General features: G+C 55.1%; 2 protein-coding genes across 8 annotated transcripts in view; both read left to right on the top strand.

Moving 5' to 3' along the window:
• PPIF (peptidylprolyl isomerase F) overlaps nucleotides 1-16135 on the top strand; it is an 860147-nt gene that overhangs the window by 716729 nt on the left and 127283 nt on the right. The window lies entirely within an intron of this gene.
• The window catches only part of ZMIZ1 (zinc finger MIZ-type containing 1), a 241636-nt gene that overhangs the window by 138753 nt on the left and 86748 nt on the right, over nucleotides 1-16135 (top strand). For all 7 annotated transcript variants that reach the window (XM_050803398.1, XM_050803400.1, XM_050803399.1 and 4 more), the window contains one exon: nucleotides 7467-7572. In XM_050803398.1, coding sequence (XP_050659355.1) covers nucleotides 7467-7572 — 106 coding nt within the window. The remainder of the gene's footprint in view (nucleotides 1-7466; nucleotides 7573-16135) is intronic.

Genomic DNA, 16135 nt, shown 5'->3' with positions numbered 1-16135 from the left:
GCTAGTGTGCCCGTCCAGGTGTCAGAGAGGTTGTCAGACATTGGGAGGTGACACCAGTGAGAGTTGGGTCCCTGGGAAGACACTGGTGCTAGGGGGATGGCCCTATTGGGTGTGTCCCCCGCGTGCACACCCCCCAGGTGACCTGGAATTGAGGAGGCACAGTCCCTAGGGATTGTGTGGGTTCCCACACTTGATGAGAAAGACTCAGGGCTCACTTTGTGGGTCACTGTTTCATCATAAGCACAGTAGAGAGACTCTCAAAGGGTTTTCAGCCATTTTTTATCCAGTCGTTCATTCATTCATTCACTTAGCAAACATGTGTGGAGCTTCTTTTGTCATCATCCATCCATTCAGGTAAGCATTGATTGAGCCCCTCTTACATCCATCCATCTAGCCAAATAAGCATTGATCTCTCATTGATCACGTATGATCCCTCTGCTAAGTCCGGGGAAACTGAAGATGAATAAGGCTTCACCGAGCCTGGTTTCCTCTGTAGTGGAGGAGGCAGATGTATAAAGAAGTGACTGAGAAAATCATGTCCACAGTGAAGGCAGCACAGAGAAGGGAATCCTGAACTGGCTGGGTGGCGGGACGGGGCGTGGAAAACGGAGGAAAGGAAAGGAGCCACCCTTCGTGTGCCGGAGTCTGCCAAGCAACAGAGGGGAGCAGGAGTGCTCAGGCACACGGAACAGCATCTGCAAGAGGCCAGAGAACTGGAAGGGTCGAGGCTGCAAACTGGGCAGAGGCCAGGTCCAGAGTTTGTGGTATGATCGGCCAGGCTAAGGAGCTTGCCATCTAACAGGACCCATGAAAGTCACTCAAAGCTTGGGAATGTCCCCAGCCATGTGGCCTGTGTCCATAAGTGTGATGACCAGAGAGGGCAGCTGCTCAGAAGGCCCTGAGTCCACTTTGAAAGGAATGTGGGTAAACAGATGGCAGGGGAGCCCGCCTAGCCTGAGGCTGGGAGAGGAGGGACATGGCGGATGTCTGGCCAGGCGGGAACAGTGGGCATGGTCCACGGGCACCAGGCTTCCTGAAAAGCTGGGAGGAGACAAAAGGCCCACATGGCCTTGGCCTGGAGAGGAAGAAATAGCGGCCACAGCTATCGTGACAAAGCATCTGTTCTGTGCCCGGTGGGGAGCCGGCCCACAGAATATGCCGTCCCACCAAATCCCCTCAGTGAGCCTGGCCTGCAACACTCCCCATTTTACAGAGGAGGAAACTGAGACTTCTAACTGACTTCCCAAGGGTGCACAGCCTTAGAGGTGGGCCTGGGATTCCAGCCGAGGCCCTGCCTGTCTCCAGAGGGGATGCCCTTGGCCATTAGGGATGCCAGACAGGGACGCAGCCAGGACCCTCCTGGGGCTCCTCTGCTTGTCAGAAGTCAGCACCATCTGGCTCCCTCAGGCCACCGGGCCAAATCGAGCAGCCACCTGCACTGCCCAGTCTTCCTCATCCTTCAGCCCATGGGCTCCCCTCTCCCTCCCCACAGCCCTCTAATCTTCTTTGTGGGGATCTGGTTCCAGGCTAAGCCCTGTGGGCAGGGACAGATGTTGCCAGAGGCCCCCTCACTTCCACCCCAGCGGAGGATGGAGGAGGTGGGGACCTTGCATGATGTGTGGCCAGCCAGGCCGCCACAGTCTCCAGCACACTGCCCCGAGCCTGACCCTGTCTATCTAGGATGTAGGGACTGGAGACTGAATCAGAGAGCGGCCCTCGCCAGCCTGGATGGACCAAGAACTGGCTCTGCCTTGGCCCTCTTGTCCATGCGTTCATTCACGAACATTCACTGGGCTCTTGTTGGGGGCCAGGCTCTGTGCTGGGCCCCAGAGGCACCATGATCAAGGGGCTGGCCTGCCAGGGAGAGCCTGACATTGAACCTGCAAAGGAACAAACAGGGACACATGCTAGAGCTCCGGGAGAGAGGGCAAGGGCACAGGGCAGGAAATGTCTCCTGAGGAGGTGACCTCCTTGGGAGGATGAGAGAGCAGGGTGCTCCAGGCAGAGGGAACTGCTGATGCAAAGGCCCTGAGGCTTGCTCTGTTCATAAACAGAAAGAAGGTTCAGGTGGCTGGAGCCCAGGGGAGGGAGAAGGGTGTGAGATGAAGCAGAGGAAGGAGGCAGAAAGCAGCTAACGCAGGGCCCACAGGCCAAGCGAGAAGAGTCTGGGCATTATTGGAAGGGCAGTGGGAAGCCCTTGAAGGGTTGTCAGCAGGAGAGTGACGGGCTATGACTTGCATGGGGGCAGGAGCTCTGAAGGGAGCATCTTTGGAGGGCAGGATGGAGGGATCATGGAGGGCTTCCTGGAGGAGGGAGGGTGCCATGGGATCTGGCTGGACAGAGAGGAAGCCATGGCAGGGGAGGCTGTGTAGACAGTGCCCACTCTCCTGGGCCTCTGCTCCCTGCCCCCAGTGTAAGGCATGCACCTGGTGGAACGGCCCCCACTCCTGCAGCCTGGCCACAGCTGCAGAGACCTGAGTCTGGCTGTCCCTTAGAGGTCAGTAGAGCCAGCAGCTTGAAGGGGCTTGCTGGGGGAGTAGTGGGGATTGTCATAAATGACATTTCAGTGCTCAGGGTATTTTCCCTAGGCACTGTCTCTTTGGATCCTTATAAAGACCCTTTGAGGTGGGCAGCGAGTCACTACTCCCATTTTACAAACAAGGCCACTGGGAGGGGGAGCAGCTTACCCCAGTCCCAGGCTGGTCCCACAGACTCCCTGAGAACCTCTGGGCCCTGTTGCCAGTACCCCCATTCCCCAGGCACCCTCAGCCCCAGCCCTGCCCCATGGAGATGAACAGGATGCGGGAGGTAGATCCCAAGGGACCTAGGTGGGGCAAGACAGCTGTCCCCTTCCCCACCCACCACACACACCCTCTCCCCATCCAGGTGTCAGCCTGAGACCTCCAGGTTGCTGCAATCCCCTGGGTGACCTCTGGAAGCAAACTCCAAATTCCTCTGGATCCAGCTTACTTTGGGGATATAAATTAAAAACCACTTAGCCCTGAGCAGCAAATGGACACATTTCTGTCATACTCGCTTCTAAGCAGCTCAGGCACAGTTAAAGTGACCCCAGACCTGGCCCTGCCTTCCCCTCTGCTTCACACCTTGAGACTTAAGGATGCGGAAGCACAGGACCCCCAGGCCCTGCCCCAGGGGCGGGCACAAGCCCCAGGCCACCACTTCCTCATCAGAAGTAGGCCCTTCCTCCTCCAGTAGTCAGGCAGAGCAGCCCCTCTGGGCGCCCTCTCCCTCCCTCTCGTGACCTTAGGGAACGGCACAAGACAGAGGAGACAGTGGGAGAGCAGGTCCGGGAGGGAAACAGGTGTCACATCAGCAGGCCTCTTCCTCATCTCCCCAACGAGGACGCCCCGCAGCTTCAGAGGAGGTCAGAGTCAGAAAGACCTTTCAGGTCCCGCCCCCCTGCCAGGAATGGAGACCCCTTCTCCAGCATTCCCCAGACAGCCTGTCCTCCTTTGCGGCCAGCAGGCTGGACGCTTTTCAAGACAACTCAGTTGTTCTGTGGGACTGATGTAATTTACCATGTGACCTTGAGCAAGTGACCGTCTTTTTTTTTTTTTTTTTTTTAATTTTTTTAAATTTTAGAGACAGGGTCTTGCCCTGTCATCCAGGCTGGAATGCGGTGGCACGATCATTGCTCACTGTAGCCTCAACCTCCTGGGCTTAAGTGATCCTCCTGCCTCAGCCTCCTGGGTAACTGGGACTAGAGGCGCCTGCCACCATGCCAGGTCAATTTTTAAAATTTTTTTCTTAGAGGTGGGGCCTTGCTATGTTGCCCAGGATGGTCTCAAACTCCTGGGTTCAAATGATCCTCCCACCTCAGCCTCCTAAGTAGCTAGGTACCACAGGCCTGCACCATCACACCAGACTAAATAAATTTTTGGACAGATGGGGCTGGGCACGATGGCTCACGCCTATAAGCCCAAGCACACCTGAGGTTAGGAGTTCAAGACCAGCCTGGCCAACATGGTGAAACCCTGTCTCTACTAAAAGAACAAAAGAAAATTAGCTGGACGTGGTGGCGTGCGCCTGTAATCCCAGCTTCTCGGGTGGCTGAGGTAGGAAAATTCCTTGAACTCAGGAGGCGGAGGTTGCACTGAGCTGAAATCATGCTATTGCACTGTAGCCTGGGCAACAGAGTGGGACTCTGTCTCAAAAAAAAAAAAAAAAATTGTGTACAGATGAGATCTTGCTATGTTTCCCAGACTGGTCTTGAACTCCTGGGCATAAGCTGTCCTGCCTCAGCCTCCCAAAGTGCTGGGATTACAGGTGTGAGCTACCATACCCAGCCAAGTTCTCCATCTTTTGTCTGGACTTTAGTTTCCCTCTCTGTGGCATGAGGCTGGGCTCCCTGACCTGTGAGATCCCCTGGCTCCAGGGATCTAGGTGTCTGGCAGCCAGGATGACAGGGCGGCCTCAGGAGTGCTCCCCCGCCCCCCGCCACCGTGGGTCAAGCAGTAGTGCCTGGGCAGCCAGCAGAGGACCACAGCGCCCCAGCCACTCACGCTGGCTTTTATGGGGAGGGGTCCTTGCACCGCATAGGACCTTCACAGAGAGCACCATGACCACTGGGGTGAGAGCGGACCTCTCTTCAAAACAAGCCGCACAGCTGAGCCCACGCTCCCACCACTGCCAGTCAGACCTTGCCTCCCAGGACTTTCTGGGGGTCCTCAGGCTGGGCCAGAGGAACCCAGGGGATAGCAATGCATGAGGCACTCTAGGGTCACAGGATTTGATTCAGCTTACTCTGCCACACCTGTGCTCTGTGGCCTTGACTTCCTCATCAGTGAAAGGAGGCTATTGGAGCCAGTGACCCTTCTGAATGCTGGGGCACAAATGACTTGGTGACAAGCGGAAGTCCCTGCTCCTCCACCCACCCGGTTGGCCCTTGCAGCCGCCATACAGCACCATGCGCCTCTAGCTCGTTAGCTAGTATTTTTTCCTTTTTAACTAGAGCAACAGGATTAGCCAGTATTGGCCAAACATGGGGACTTTTGCCTTCCTTCCCTGAACCCAGGGCCAGAGGGTCCTCAGTGCAGGTTGGAAGTTGTGGCGTTAACCCTTTGTGGACTGAGAAAGAAGTCTTAGCACGGAAAGGGCCCAGAGTTTTCAGCTAGACGGCCTGGATCACATCCTGGCTGTGTCACTGACCAGCTTTGAGGTGTTGTTCAACCTCTGTTTCCTCATCTGTAAATCAGAGATAATAATAATAATACGTACCTGGTGGAGCTGCTGGAAGAATTTGCACTTTGTTGCAGACAAAGCATCTATGTGTGTGGGAGCCAGCATTTTCACTGCAGCACCTGTCAGCATCAGTGTTTCCCGTTGACAGCAGCCTCACGACTGCACCAGTCGGAACAGGCCACTCTGTGCTCACAGGCTTCCACCTAAGGTTCTACAAAGAGGGAAGGCACCCGAGTCCACGTATGAGCTGCAGTGGCAACCTCCAGCCCAGAACCTTCCTCCTCACTCTCTGAAGGAGAGTCTGCCTGCAGGCTGAAATACTCAACAGGCCATAAAGAGTTAGGGACCTTGGTTTTTCTATGTGGACAGTGAGACTTAGGGTGAGGGTGTCCTCACCCTGGGGTGGCCCAGAGACTGGGACATGTAGAGGGGCAAACAAAGCCCGTGGGAAAGAGGCCTAGGGAGTGTGGAAGACTTCTGTGCCAGGGGCTTCTGTTTGCAGCAGAGACGCTGAGCAAACATCCTAACCTGACAACATCCTTTTTCCTCCCAACCTGGCTCAAGCATTAGCCCTGCACAGGAGGGTGCAGGGAGGGCCACAGTCCCATTCCAAGAGTCACTGGTGATCCTGGGAAGGGGAACCTGTTGGCTCCTCCCTGATTCAGCAGGGGACATTCTCTGAGTCTCCAGTGTTATTTTAAATTGGTCTAGATAAATGGTGTTCCCACCCCTTTTAGCCCCAGAGCCCCTTTCACAAATCCCTGAGATATAAAGCGGCGATGGGGAACGATTCTGTTGGATCTGGGGTCCGGGCCAAACCCCATGGCAGTCTGAGGCCCCTCCAGGCGCCTCTGGAGCAGGTGGTTCCTGGAGGCTTGGCAGCTGAGTCCCCCCTTTTTCATAAGTACCAGCCTACTGCATCTGGGTGCTCTCCCCACTCAGCCATAGCCACCCCAGCTGCTTTCTAAATGACTCCATTTTCCAAGGTCCTTCCTTCTTAATAGAGAAAGCTAATTTTGCTGCTGTTAATGAGGAAGGCGGGTGTGAGGGAGCAGATCTGGGAGTCACGGGACACCTGGAAATGGGTGGGGACAGAGTGAAGCCAGAGGGGCATGAACTTGCAGAGCCATCCGAGGGTCCCCTGGAGCGCCCTGTCCCACACTGCCCCCCAGGGGACCAATGGCCCTCCCAGTCTCCCGCCTCTCACCCTGCCAGCCCCTGCTTCTGAGATTTATAAGGAGATGGGTGGGACCTTCAGGCTGCAAACGCATCACTGCTGTTATGGAAGCCCCCCATTTGCTGGGGCTTGAGGCTAGAGACAAACCCCAGGCTGCGCATGGGAGTCCTGCAGTTTCTGGCTAAGGTTGAGGGGGCCGCAGGGTGCTTGGCATGGAGCAGCATTAGGATGCCTGCCCCATCCAGGAAGCCTTAGTCCATTAAACAGCTCTGACCTGAAGCCCTGTGGGAAGCAGTTTGTTCTAAATCACTGCTTTTTTTTTTTTTTTTTTTTTTTTGAGAAGGAGTCTTGCTGTTCTGCCCAGGCTGGAGTGCAGTGGTACGATCTAGGCCCACTGCAACTTCCCCATCCCAGGTTCAAGCGCTTGTCCTGCCTCTGCCTCCAGAATTGCTGGGATTACAGGTGACCGCCACCATGCCCGGCTAATTTTTTTTATTTTTAGAAGAGACGGGGTTTCACCATGTTGCCCAGGCTGGTCTCGAACTCTTGACCTCAAGTGATCCACCTTCCTCAGCCTCCCAAAGTGCTAGGATTATAGGTGTGAGCCACCACACCTGGCCTAAATCACTGCTTTAGATGAGGTGCATGCTGATTCGGAGGGGAAGGGCTGGGCCTAAGAGTCTGCATTTATAACAGGCCCCATGGAAAGGAGATGGAAGAGCCACACAGATGGAGCAGAGACCCTTAGGGCCCACCCTAAGGATGGTGGTACAGGATCCCCAGCCGACTTCTAGAATGTGGTCGAATCTGAGCCCTTGGAAGCGGCGGGGCCTATGGGTTTGCTGTCGGGCCCATTGTCAGCCTGGGAAACCCCTGAGGACGGGGCCAGGATCCCAGGGCCTGGCACAGAAGAGGTGTTAATCAGTATTTGCCGAGCAACTGAAGAAGGCACGGTAGACTCCTGGCTCCGCCTGATGGCGGGGGCCTGCCTTAGCCTGCCTACCTCACCCACTTCACCTGCAAAACGGGCATATCCACTGGCTCTGGGCTCCATGACTCACCTGCCCTCCTCCCCTCTTGCTGTCAGGTGGTCAGTCGGGTGGCAGCCCAGCAAGGCTTCGACCTGGACCTTGGCTACAGACTACTGGCCGTATGTGCTGCAAACCGAGACAAGTTCACCCCGAAGTCTGCCGGTAGGTGTCCGTGGGGGACTCCGCGATGTCATCGGGAGGTAGGGAGGGGAACTGACTCTAAACCAGGCCTGTCTGTTGTCCCTGTCGGCTGGTGCCTCCATTTGTCTAGGTGTAGTGCGAGCCCCTGAGGAAGAGCTACTCATCCAACAGGCTCTGGAACCCACAGATGGGGCTCTCCCCGTGCCTCTCCCAGAGAGTATACTTGTCCTCGAGGGTACCGCAGGGCCAGAGAGGGTCCCGAGGCACACCAAACCCCAGCAGCAGGCACTGTGCTACAGGCAGGACCAGCATCAGTTCACTCCATCACCACAGTGACCCCTTGGCATAAGCACTGTGATCTCCCCATTTTACAGATGAGGAAACTGAGGCTCACTGACACTGAGGACATTTCCCAAGGCCACACAGCTGGAAGGCAGCACAGCAGGGATTTAAGCCCAGGCCTGTACTTCAGAGTCAGCGTTCTTAACCTTTATACTCCAGTACCTTCATTCATTCCCCAAAAATTGTTTAAAATGTAACAAAATTGAAAACAAAATGAATCACTACACTCAGGGTTCCGTATTGCAACTCTGTCATCATCTGCGGACCCTGTATTAAGCAGGGGCCATGGAGAGTGCCAAGCAGCATTCTGTCTGGGAGGGCTTTGAGCACTTTTTAAAGATACAGTTTTATTTTACATTTCCCACCATCCTCATAACCTTGCTTAGGCCTCAGGCGCCCTGCTAGCTTTAAGCCGGAGAGACCTGTCACTTGCTAAGTGTGTGGTCTCTGAGCCTCAGCTGATCTCTCAGGGAAGGCAGGAATGATAAGGAGACCCCTGACTTCAGGGGTCATTGTAAGTGCTAGAAATACATAAAGTGCCTAGCACCATGTCTGGATATTGTTAACATTCCTTATGGAGTCAGGACAAGCAGTTGAAAAAGCAAAAAAGAAACAGTTATTTCCTTTGTATAACAATAAAACGGACGTTTTCACTGAATTCATCAGTCAGTTCTTTGGAGTGTATATAGACACAGCCTTCATGAAAACGTTGTAAGGACATCTCACAATGTGTTTCCATAAACATGCTCAACTTATAATCTCATGTGGATGGCGCTGCACACGAAAGTGTGTGGTGGCCTCATTAGCCAATAGCTACTCTGAAACCCTTGGCCCGCCTGCATTGGGATATTGCTATCGTATTGAATTGCTTGCCAGAAAATGGTCTTGGAATCTCACAAGGGACATCTATTCCTGATGGAGTGTGCTGTTTTCATAATGACTTAAGTCAATACAGTGTTGACAAGGTAGAAATGACTTATCAAAGACACGTACCTCTTGAGTGCCCATACTGTGCAGGCACCTGGCAAGGGCTGAATTTACAAGGGCAACTAAACAGAAAAGGTCCTGCCTCGAGAAACTCACAGTGCAGAGCAGGGGCCAGCAAGCTTTTTCCATCAAGGGCCAGACAGTATATATCTTAGGCTGTGGGGGCTCTGTGAAAGCTGCCATAGATAGTACGTAGAGGAATGGAGTTGGCTGGTTCCATGAAAACTTTATTTATGAAAACAAGTGCTGTGTGCAGTGGCTCACACCTGTAATCCCAGCACTTTGGGAGGCTCGGGTAGGTGGATCACTTGAGTTCAGGAGTTTGAGACCAGCCTGGGTAACATGGTGAAACCCCATCTCTACAAAAAAATACAAAAATTAGCTGGGTGTGGTGGTGCACGCCTGTGGTCCCAGGCTGCTTGGGAGGCTGGGATGGGAGGATCACTTGAGCCTGGGAGGTGGAGGTTGCAGTGAGTCAAGATCGAGCCCCTGCATTCCAGCCTGGGTGATAGAGCAAGACCCTATCTCAAAACAACAACAGCCAAGAAACCAGAACAAAAAAACCAAGTGATTAACTATACTTCCTGATCCCTAGTCTAGAGGGAGAGGAAAACATTGATCAAATAATTAGAGGGGTGTGTGTGTGTGTGTGTGTGTGTGTGTGTGTGTGTGTGTGTGTGTAAGCTCAAGCTGTGATAAGTGCCTTGAAGGAAAAGTGAAGGATGGCAAGGGGATGTTGTTGAGGGCAGACCACTCTGGGGTTGTAGCAGTCTCCCCCGAGACCCAAAGGTTGATAAGTGAAGAAAACAAGAAAGAGCATCTTTGCAGTTAAGGGGACAGCCTGTGCAAAGGTGTTGAGGTGGAAGGGGAGCATGCGTAGCTTTTTGTCAGAACTAAGAGAAATGCAGTGATTCTGGAGCCCAGAGGCAGGGGGTACATGGCAAAGGCGAGGCTGGAGAGATCAGCAGCAGCGGAAACATTCAGGGCCTGTCTTGGAGGTCACGGTCTTTGTCCTGAGAGTAATGGGAACATGGCTAAATGCTCATTTTGTGACGACAGCTCTGGCTATAAAAGAACAGATGGCACGGGGCCTGGAAGCCCACCTGGATGTAGGTGGCCGGTTGACAGATCACTGGGGAGGTCGGGGTGAGGATGATGGTGGCTGGATCAGGAAGACAAGAGTGGAATGGAGACAGAGGGATATTTAAGAGGCAAAACTATGCCACAGAGGGAGAAGGAGACCTGGAGAATGGGCTGTCCCAGGAGCCCAGCGCCTCTCCAGAGGAGCAGGAGAGACTCAGGTCTCCGTGCAGCCCCTCCACAAAGGGTCACTGAAACCCCTGCCCTGCTGACACATGCTGGGCGTTCTCATATGTTTTGTGGCGGTGCCCAGCTTTGTGAGACACGGAATACTATCTACATTTATGGATGAAGAAATGGAAGCTTAGAGAGGTCCTATGACTTCCCTGAGGTCACCCAACTCATAAGTGATGGGCTGGAACCTGAACTCCTAGCCCCCTGGCTGCAGGCCCAGGGCTCTGCCTGCCCCATCACAGCAGGCCTGGGCAGCCGTCCATTTCTGTTGGAGAGAGCCCTTCATGCTGCTCAGGGGTCTCTAGCAAGGCCTCTGAGTGGCATTCCCAGCATCACTTCTTCACTTGAAACAGGGATTTGTTCTTTCCTCCATCTGCACCCCCGCTTGAACACAGCCTTTATAATTTAGAAAGCCCTTTCCCATGCATTGTGTCTGTGAACTCACGTGACCCTCTGACACTACACAGGCTCCCAGGAGATGAATTCTCAGTGTACCCGTTCTGCAGCTGAGAACACTGAGGCACAGGAGTGCCTGTGGCTTGGCCATCCTTGAATTTCCTTATTAGGAGTCAAACCCTTGTCAGTGCCCACAGCCATGACTAACTACCTTTCAAGGCCACCCCTCTAGACATACGGGCTCTTGGGATCCCAGTCACCCCCTGCTTGCCCCATCTTCTGGAAAGGAAAGGGGGCCAGTCTGAGGGGGGAGCCTCCACCTGCTGGTTTTATTTGAGGGGTGAAGGGCCTGCCAGGGGCAGGCTGGGCCATAAGAGGGGTGGAGGCCGTGGCGAGTCAAGCTGGGACCCCAAGTCCCAGATATGGCACCGGCGCCAGGCCTCCTTTTGGCCACCTGTCCGAGCTGTGGCCTCGTCTGTGAAGACAGCTGTGAAGACAGCCCATGTCATGGGCTGCCTGTGAGGATGCAGTGGGACCCCCTAATAATGGGAGTGAGGAAGGGGCCCAGCTAATACCTGACACACACTGGGGGCCAAGTAAATATGACCCTCCAGCCTTCCTCCTCCGCTTCCGTATGTCTGTCTCTTAGCCAATGTGACTCCCAGCCTCTCTAAGACCCTTTCTGTGGCAGCAAGCCTGTTTCCCACTGGCCTGTCTCCCCTTGTCTCTGTGCGTGTGCGTGACCTGCAGTGACCCTGCCCTTGGGCACAGCCCCAGTGTGCCTGTGTGGGGTTGGCCGTTCCCACCTGCCCAGCCCACTCCCAGGGAGGCCTCTGCAGTCCCAGAACTCGCTCCAGCCCTCAAGCCCCTTCAGCCAGTCTGGACCACCTGTCCGCCCTCCTGCCTTTGCACACCTGTCTGACATGCCTGTGCAGTTCTGCCCTCCCAGGGCTCCCCACTCTGTTCTCTCTTTGGTCTCGGTGTCTGTAGGTCTGTCTCCATGCAGCGGCCCCTGTCCATCTCTGGCTTCCCATGGCTTTCTCTGCCTTCCTGGGTTTCTCTGGGTCTCAGACTTTTTCCCTCTGTAGGTCTGTGTGTATGGTGTGTGTGTGGCTGTGTATGTTTGTGTTGGGGAGAGTATATGGCTTTGTATGTGGGTGTGTGCCTGTGTACCTGTGCATGCCTCTGTGTGTGTCTGCATAGCTGTGTACGCGTGTGTATCTGTGCATGCTATGTATGGCCATGTACATGTACATGGCTGTGTCCATGGTGTGTGTATGTCTATGATGTATGTGTACCTGTGTGCGTGTCTGTGTGTGCGTGGTTGTGTACATGTATGTATCTGCATGGTGTTTGTGCATGGCTGTGTATATGTACATGCTTATCTGTGTCTGCATGCATGTTATCTGTGCGTAGGTGCATGCCTGCGTGAGTCGCCCTGGCGCTGCGTCCCCCTGTCTGTCTCCCTTGTCAGGAGGCCAGGCCAGCCAAGGAGGGCCAGGATGAGATCATGCAGTGAGCGAGCTTGGAGCGGGGCTTTGTCAGGAGAGCTGGCGGTGAGCCGGCCGTGGTGCAGGAGCACGTGTGTGCATGTGCATGCATGCATGCTTGTGTGTGTGCGTGTGTGTGTGTGTGTCCTGGGAGAGTGCTAAGGAGGCGAGTGTAGGCAGTCATTGCAGCAGCCGCCAGGCAGGCGGCTCCACGCGGCCCTGGACGCCCAGCCCCCAGCTCTTTGTTCTGGCGCAGCCTTTAGCCTCAGAGCGCGCTCACAGGAGCATGTGCGTGCGCGGGCGGGATCCTCCTTCTCACCAGGCCCCCTACCTCCTCAGTACAGAAGGTCACCTGTCCGGCCCGGCATCCTGATACTCCCTTGATTCTCCCCAGGCCTGGCCTTAGCATTGCCCCACCCCCACCCTCCATGCCAGCCCGAGGGGACTTGGCGGGCAGCGCTGAAATGTCAGCCTCCTCAGCACCGAGCAGTCCCATGCCTGCTGGCATCGTGGGCACCAGCACCAGGCTGTCACCATGTCGAGGTCCCCATGAGCCTTCTGCCTGTCTCAGCTCCTGTCCATGCTTGAAGAAAGCCGTATGGCCTCAGCTGACCCGTGAGCAGCCAGTCGCTGTTGAAATAATCGAATAGGGAATGCCGGAGCCCAGGGCCCAGAGAAGGGGAGGACGCAGCCCAAGTCCTAGCGAGGCAGGGCCAGAGTCCAGAGGAGAGCCCGCATGCCGGCTGCCTTCTCCCGCCCTTCCTGTCTGCCTGAGGCAGGCCTCACAGTTGTGGGCTCCCACCCTCATGCTGTTGGCAGAGTCAAAACGCAGAGAGAGCAGCAGGTACGGGAGACCTTGGGGCTTCCGCAGGATGTCCTGAGACAGGTCATCAGAACTCAGGAGAGTGGTCAGAACTGGAAGAACTGCCACCACTGAGGAAGAGGCCGGTTTTCCTTAAGGATAAGTGACTGGTGGCTGTCAATCAGAGTACACAGACTGGCTGCCCACAGACACCTGAGGTTGGACCCCTCAATTTTTTTTTTAATGCATACAAGTTGCCAGCATTCACTGTTTAGGAAATGTGTACAGTAGAGTCAAATGCCTGGCTTCCTTTGAGTGGGAATCTTGGACCCGCATCCTCACAGCTGACTGGGACTGACTGGGTGGTGGTAGCTAACCTCTGGGACAGGCGCTGTGCCCTCCCCATCCCTCTCTATTGTCTCACACCCATGGCCTTCCCCACCGTTGGAAACCAGCCCTGTGGACATGAGTGTTTCTGACCTCTGTTCCAAGGACACCCTCACATCGCAACGCAGCAGCCCGAGTCCTGGGTCCCATGCAGAGTGGATTGCTTACTTTTTGTCCACAAACATCTCCTCAGCCTGGTTTCCCTGGTGTGTTGACAGTCCCCAGAGGAGCTGACAGCCATGGGAAATGTCAGCAGATCACAGGAGGGGGGCTGAGACATGCCCTGGGCCCCTGGCCAGCCTGGGAGGTAAAGAATCAGGAATGCAAAGGGGTCCATGTCTCGCCCTCCCTGTCTATGACCTGTGGTCCATGGAGAGAGTGCTTGGGAGAGGCTGGGTACTTAACACTGGAGCTCTCAATCCCAGGGAGCTTCTATAACAACTGGTGCAGCAGCCCCAGGGCTCAGAGAAAGAGCCTGACCCCAAGAGCCCTGGAGAGTGCCCCAGCCTTCAGATTGTTGGGAGAGGCACAGGTGTCGGAGACCAGCCAAGTCATTTCTACCTCTTCTGCTCAGGACACCTTAAGCCAGGCCATAAACCACTGTTTCAACTTCTGTCTTTGAAAGCCAGCCCTCTTGATGTCACCTGGCTGAATGGTGGACTCTCAGACCCCACGGTGGTGGGGACATTCCTGGTCTCTGTTGGTGGCTTGACTCCAATCTCCACCTCACGCCTCCCTTGTGGCTGCTCTCCACCCCTCTCTGCCTCTGCCCACCCCAGAACATGCATCCGCCTTCCCTTCACTGGGAGGACGAATGGCCTTATTCAGGGACACCCTGCCAGAGCTGTCTCTCTAAGACAAAGCAGTGCGCAGCTCTCCGTGAAAAACAGCTCTCGGCTGCCCAGCGAGCAGGCGGGATTGGTGGGTGCAAATTGCAGGGGATTTGTTACCAGCTGCCGGTGCCCCAGAGACAGCAGGCAGGGAGGCCCTTGCCCTTGAAATGCCAGCCACCTGGCAGGCTGGGGCACCTTTTCAAGGCCGAGACAAACTTCCTCCTGGACACCGGCCCCCACCTCCACATCCGAGCTCAGCAAAACTGGGATGTTGGGAGGGATTTGGCTTCCTTCCTCCTGCAGGGCTGTCTCCACCGCCCCGGGTCAGGTGCCCCTAGAAAGGGCTCTGGATTTCATCACCCGGCCTCTCGGAACTGACTCATGGTCAGATCTGTTTGGTGGACGAAACCTGTTCACGCGCTCACCTCCCTCTGTTTCAGTGCCATGGGAAAGGCAACTGGCGCTCTTATCAGCATGCCCATTAATAGAGGAGGAAACTGAGGCTCTGAGAGAAGACAGAGACCCAGGTCACATGGCTTCTGGTGCTAGAAGCAGGACTGATTTCCAAGATGGTCAGATCTGGAGCCCAGGGAACCACCTCACTCTGAATAACCCTGGGTGAACTGGTGGGTGGCCTGGCCTGGGCCAGGGGCCCTGGCTCCCGTCCCCTCCCCCACCTCCCTGAGGGATGAGGCCTGAGATCCGGTGGCCTCACTCTGCTCTTGGAGAAAAGGGATGGTTTATGGACACAGTGTTCCCAGGCCAAGGAATTGGGGGGAGGGGCAGCTGTGATGGTCCCTGGGGTTCCAGGAATGAGCAGTGGGGAGGGGCCCTGCCATGCGCAGAATGAGAAAGGGCAGATGTGGAAACAACTTCCAGGCTATTTCTATGGCCATTAAAACGAGGTCTCTAAAGCATGATGACTATGTGGGAATGCTTACGTGTCATGTTAACTTTCTAGAAGGATAAAAAGTGCTAGACTTAGTATGATCCCAGCCAGGTACAAAAACAAAATGAACATGTATTTAGGCACAGACACCAGAAGAGAATATACCAGAATATCAACTTACAAGTAATGGATCTATCTGGATGGGGCTGGGGGGTGACCCTTTTCTTTGTTTCCCACATTTTCTTCTTTCTGTTTTTAAGCAGAAGCAGCAGCGGTCGTGGGTTTCTTCAGAGTTACGGTTGGAGTTGGCAGGGGCGGGGTGAGAAGGAGAACCGGCAGCTCCTGGCCGGCTCAGCAGTTTTCCTAGCGTAGCCCTCTCTGGTTTCCCGAGAGCTCCAGGGACAGCCTCTCATCTGGGGGATTAGCTCATCGCTGGCCCCCCTGCCCACAGAGTGGGGGTGTGCACAAGGATACCCTGGACCGAGCCAGTGGGTACCTGCTTTCCATGCCTGTCCAAAATGAGAGGGGAGCCTGGAGAATGGGACCCTAAGAAGGGCCTGCTTCTGTTACCAGGCCCCTCAGCCGCCTACCTCCTATGCCGCCCCACGGCCACCTGATTGGGACAGGGGATCTGCACAGTGAGTGGGAGTAGGGATTAACGAGGTCTATAGTAGGGGAAGACCAGGCTGCTGCAGGCATTGTAGCCAGATGATGTGTGTCTGAGTGTGGGTTCCCAGAGGCAGAGCCTGCGGTGAGGATTCCAGTGCAAGTTGTTCCTTTAGGATCCCAGAAAGCACTGATCGAGAAGTGGAGGAAATGAGATGGGGAAGGGAGGGAAGTCAGTGAAAAGAGTGGCTAGGAAGCACGTAACCTGCTGTGGACACCTGGGGCTCAGTCCTGCTGGGAGTGCTGGCAGCTAGAATGTGCCCCTTACCTACCTGAGAGGCAAGGAGGAAGAGGCATTTCTCCATCTCTCCACCATTATTGGGCGAGGTCGGGGAGCAGGTGGATGAACCCTTGGCACTCAAGTTAGCAGAAAATGCCCAGGCAGAGTTCCAGTGCATGCAGTAAGCAGAGGCTACATAGAAGAGGCACCCACAGTGCCTGCAACAAGATGCTTTACAGACTCAGTCACTGGCATCAC

This window comes from Macaca thibetana, chromosome 9 (genome assembly GCF_024542745.1).
Source record: "Macaca thibetana thibetana isolate TM-01 chromosome 9, ASM2454274v1, whole genome shotgun sequence".
Classification (NCBI taxonomy): Eukaryota; Metazoa; Chordata; class Mammalia; order Primates; family Cercopithecidae; genus Macaca; species Macaca thibetana.
This window is presented reverse-complemented; position numbering and strand designations above follow the sequence as displayed.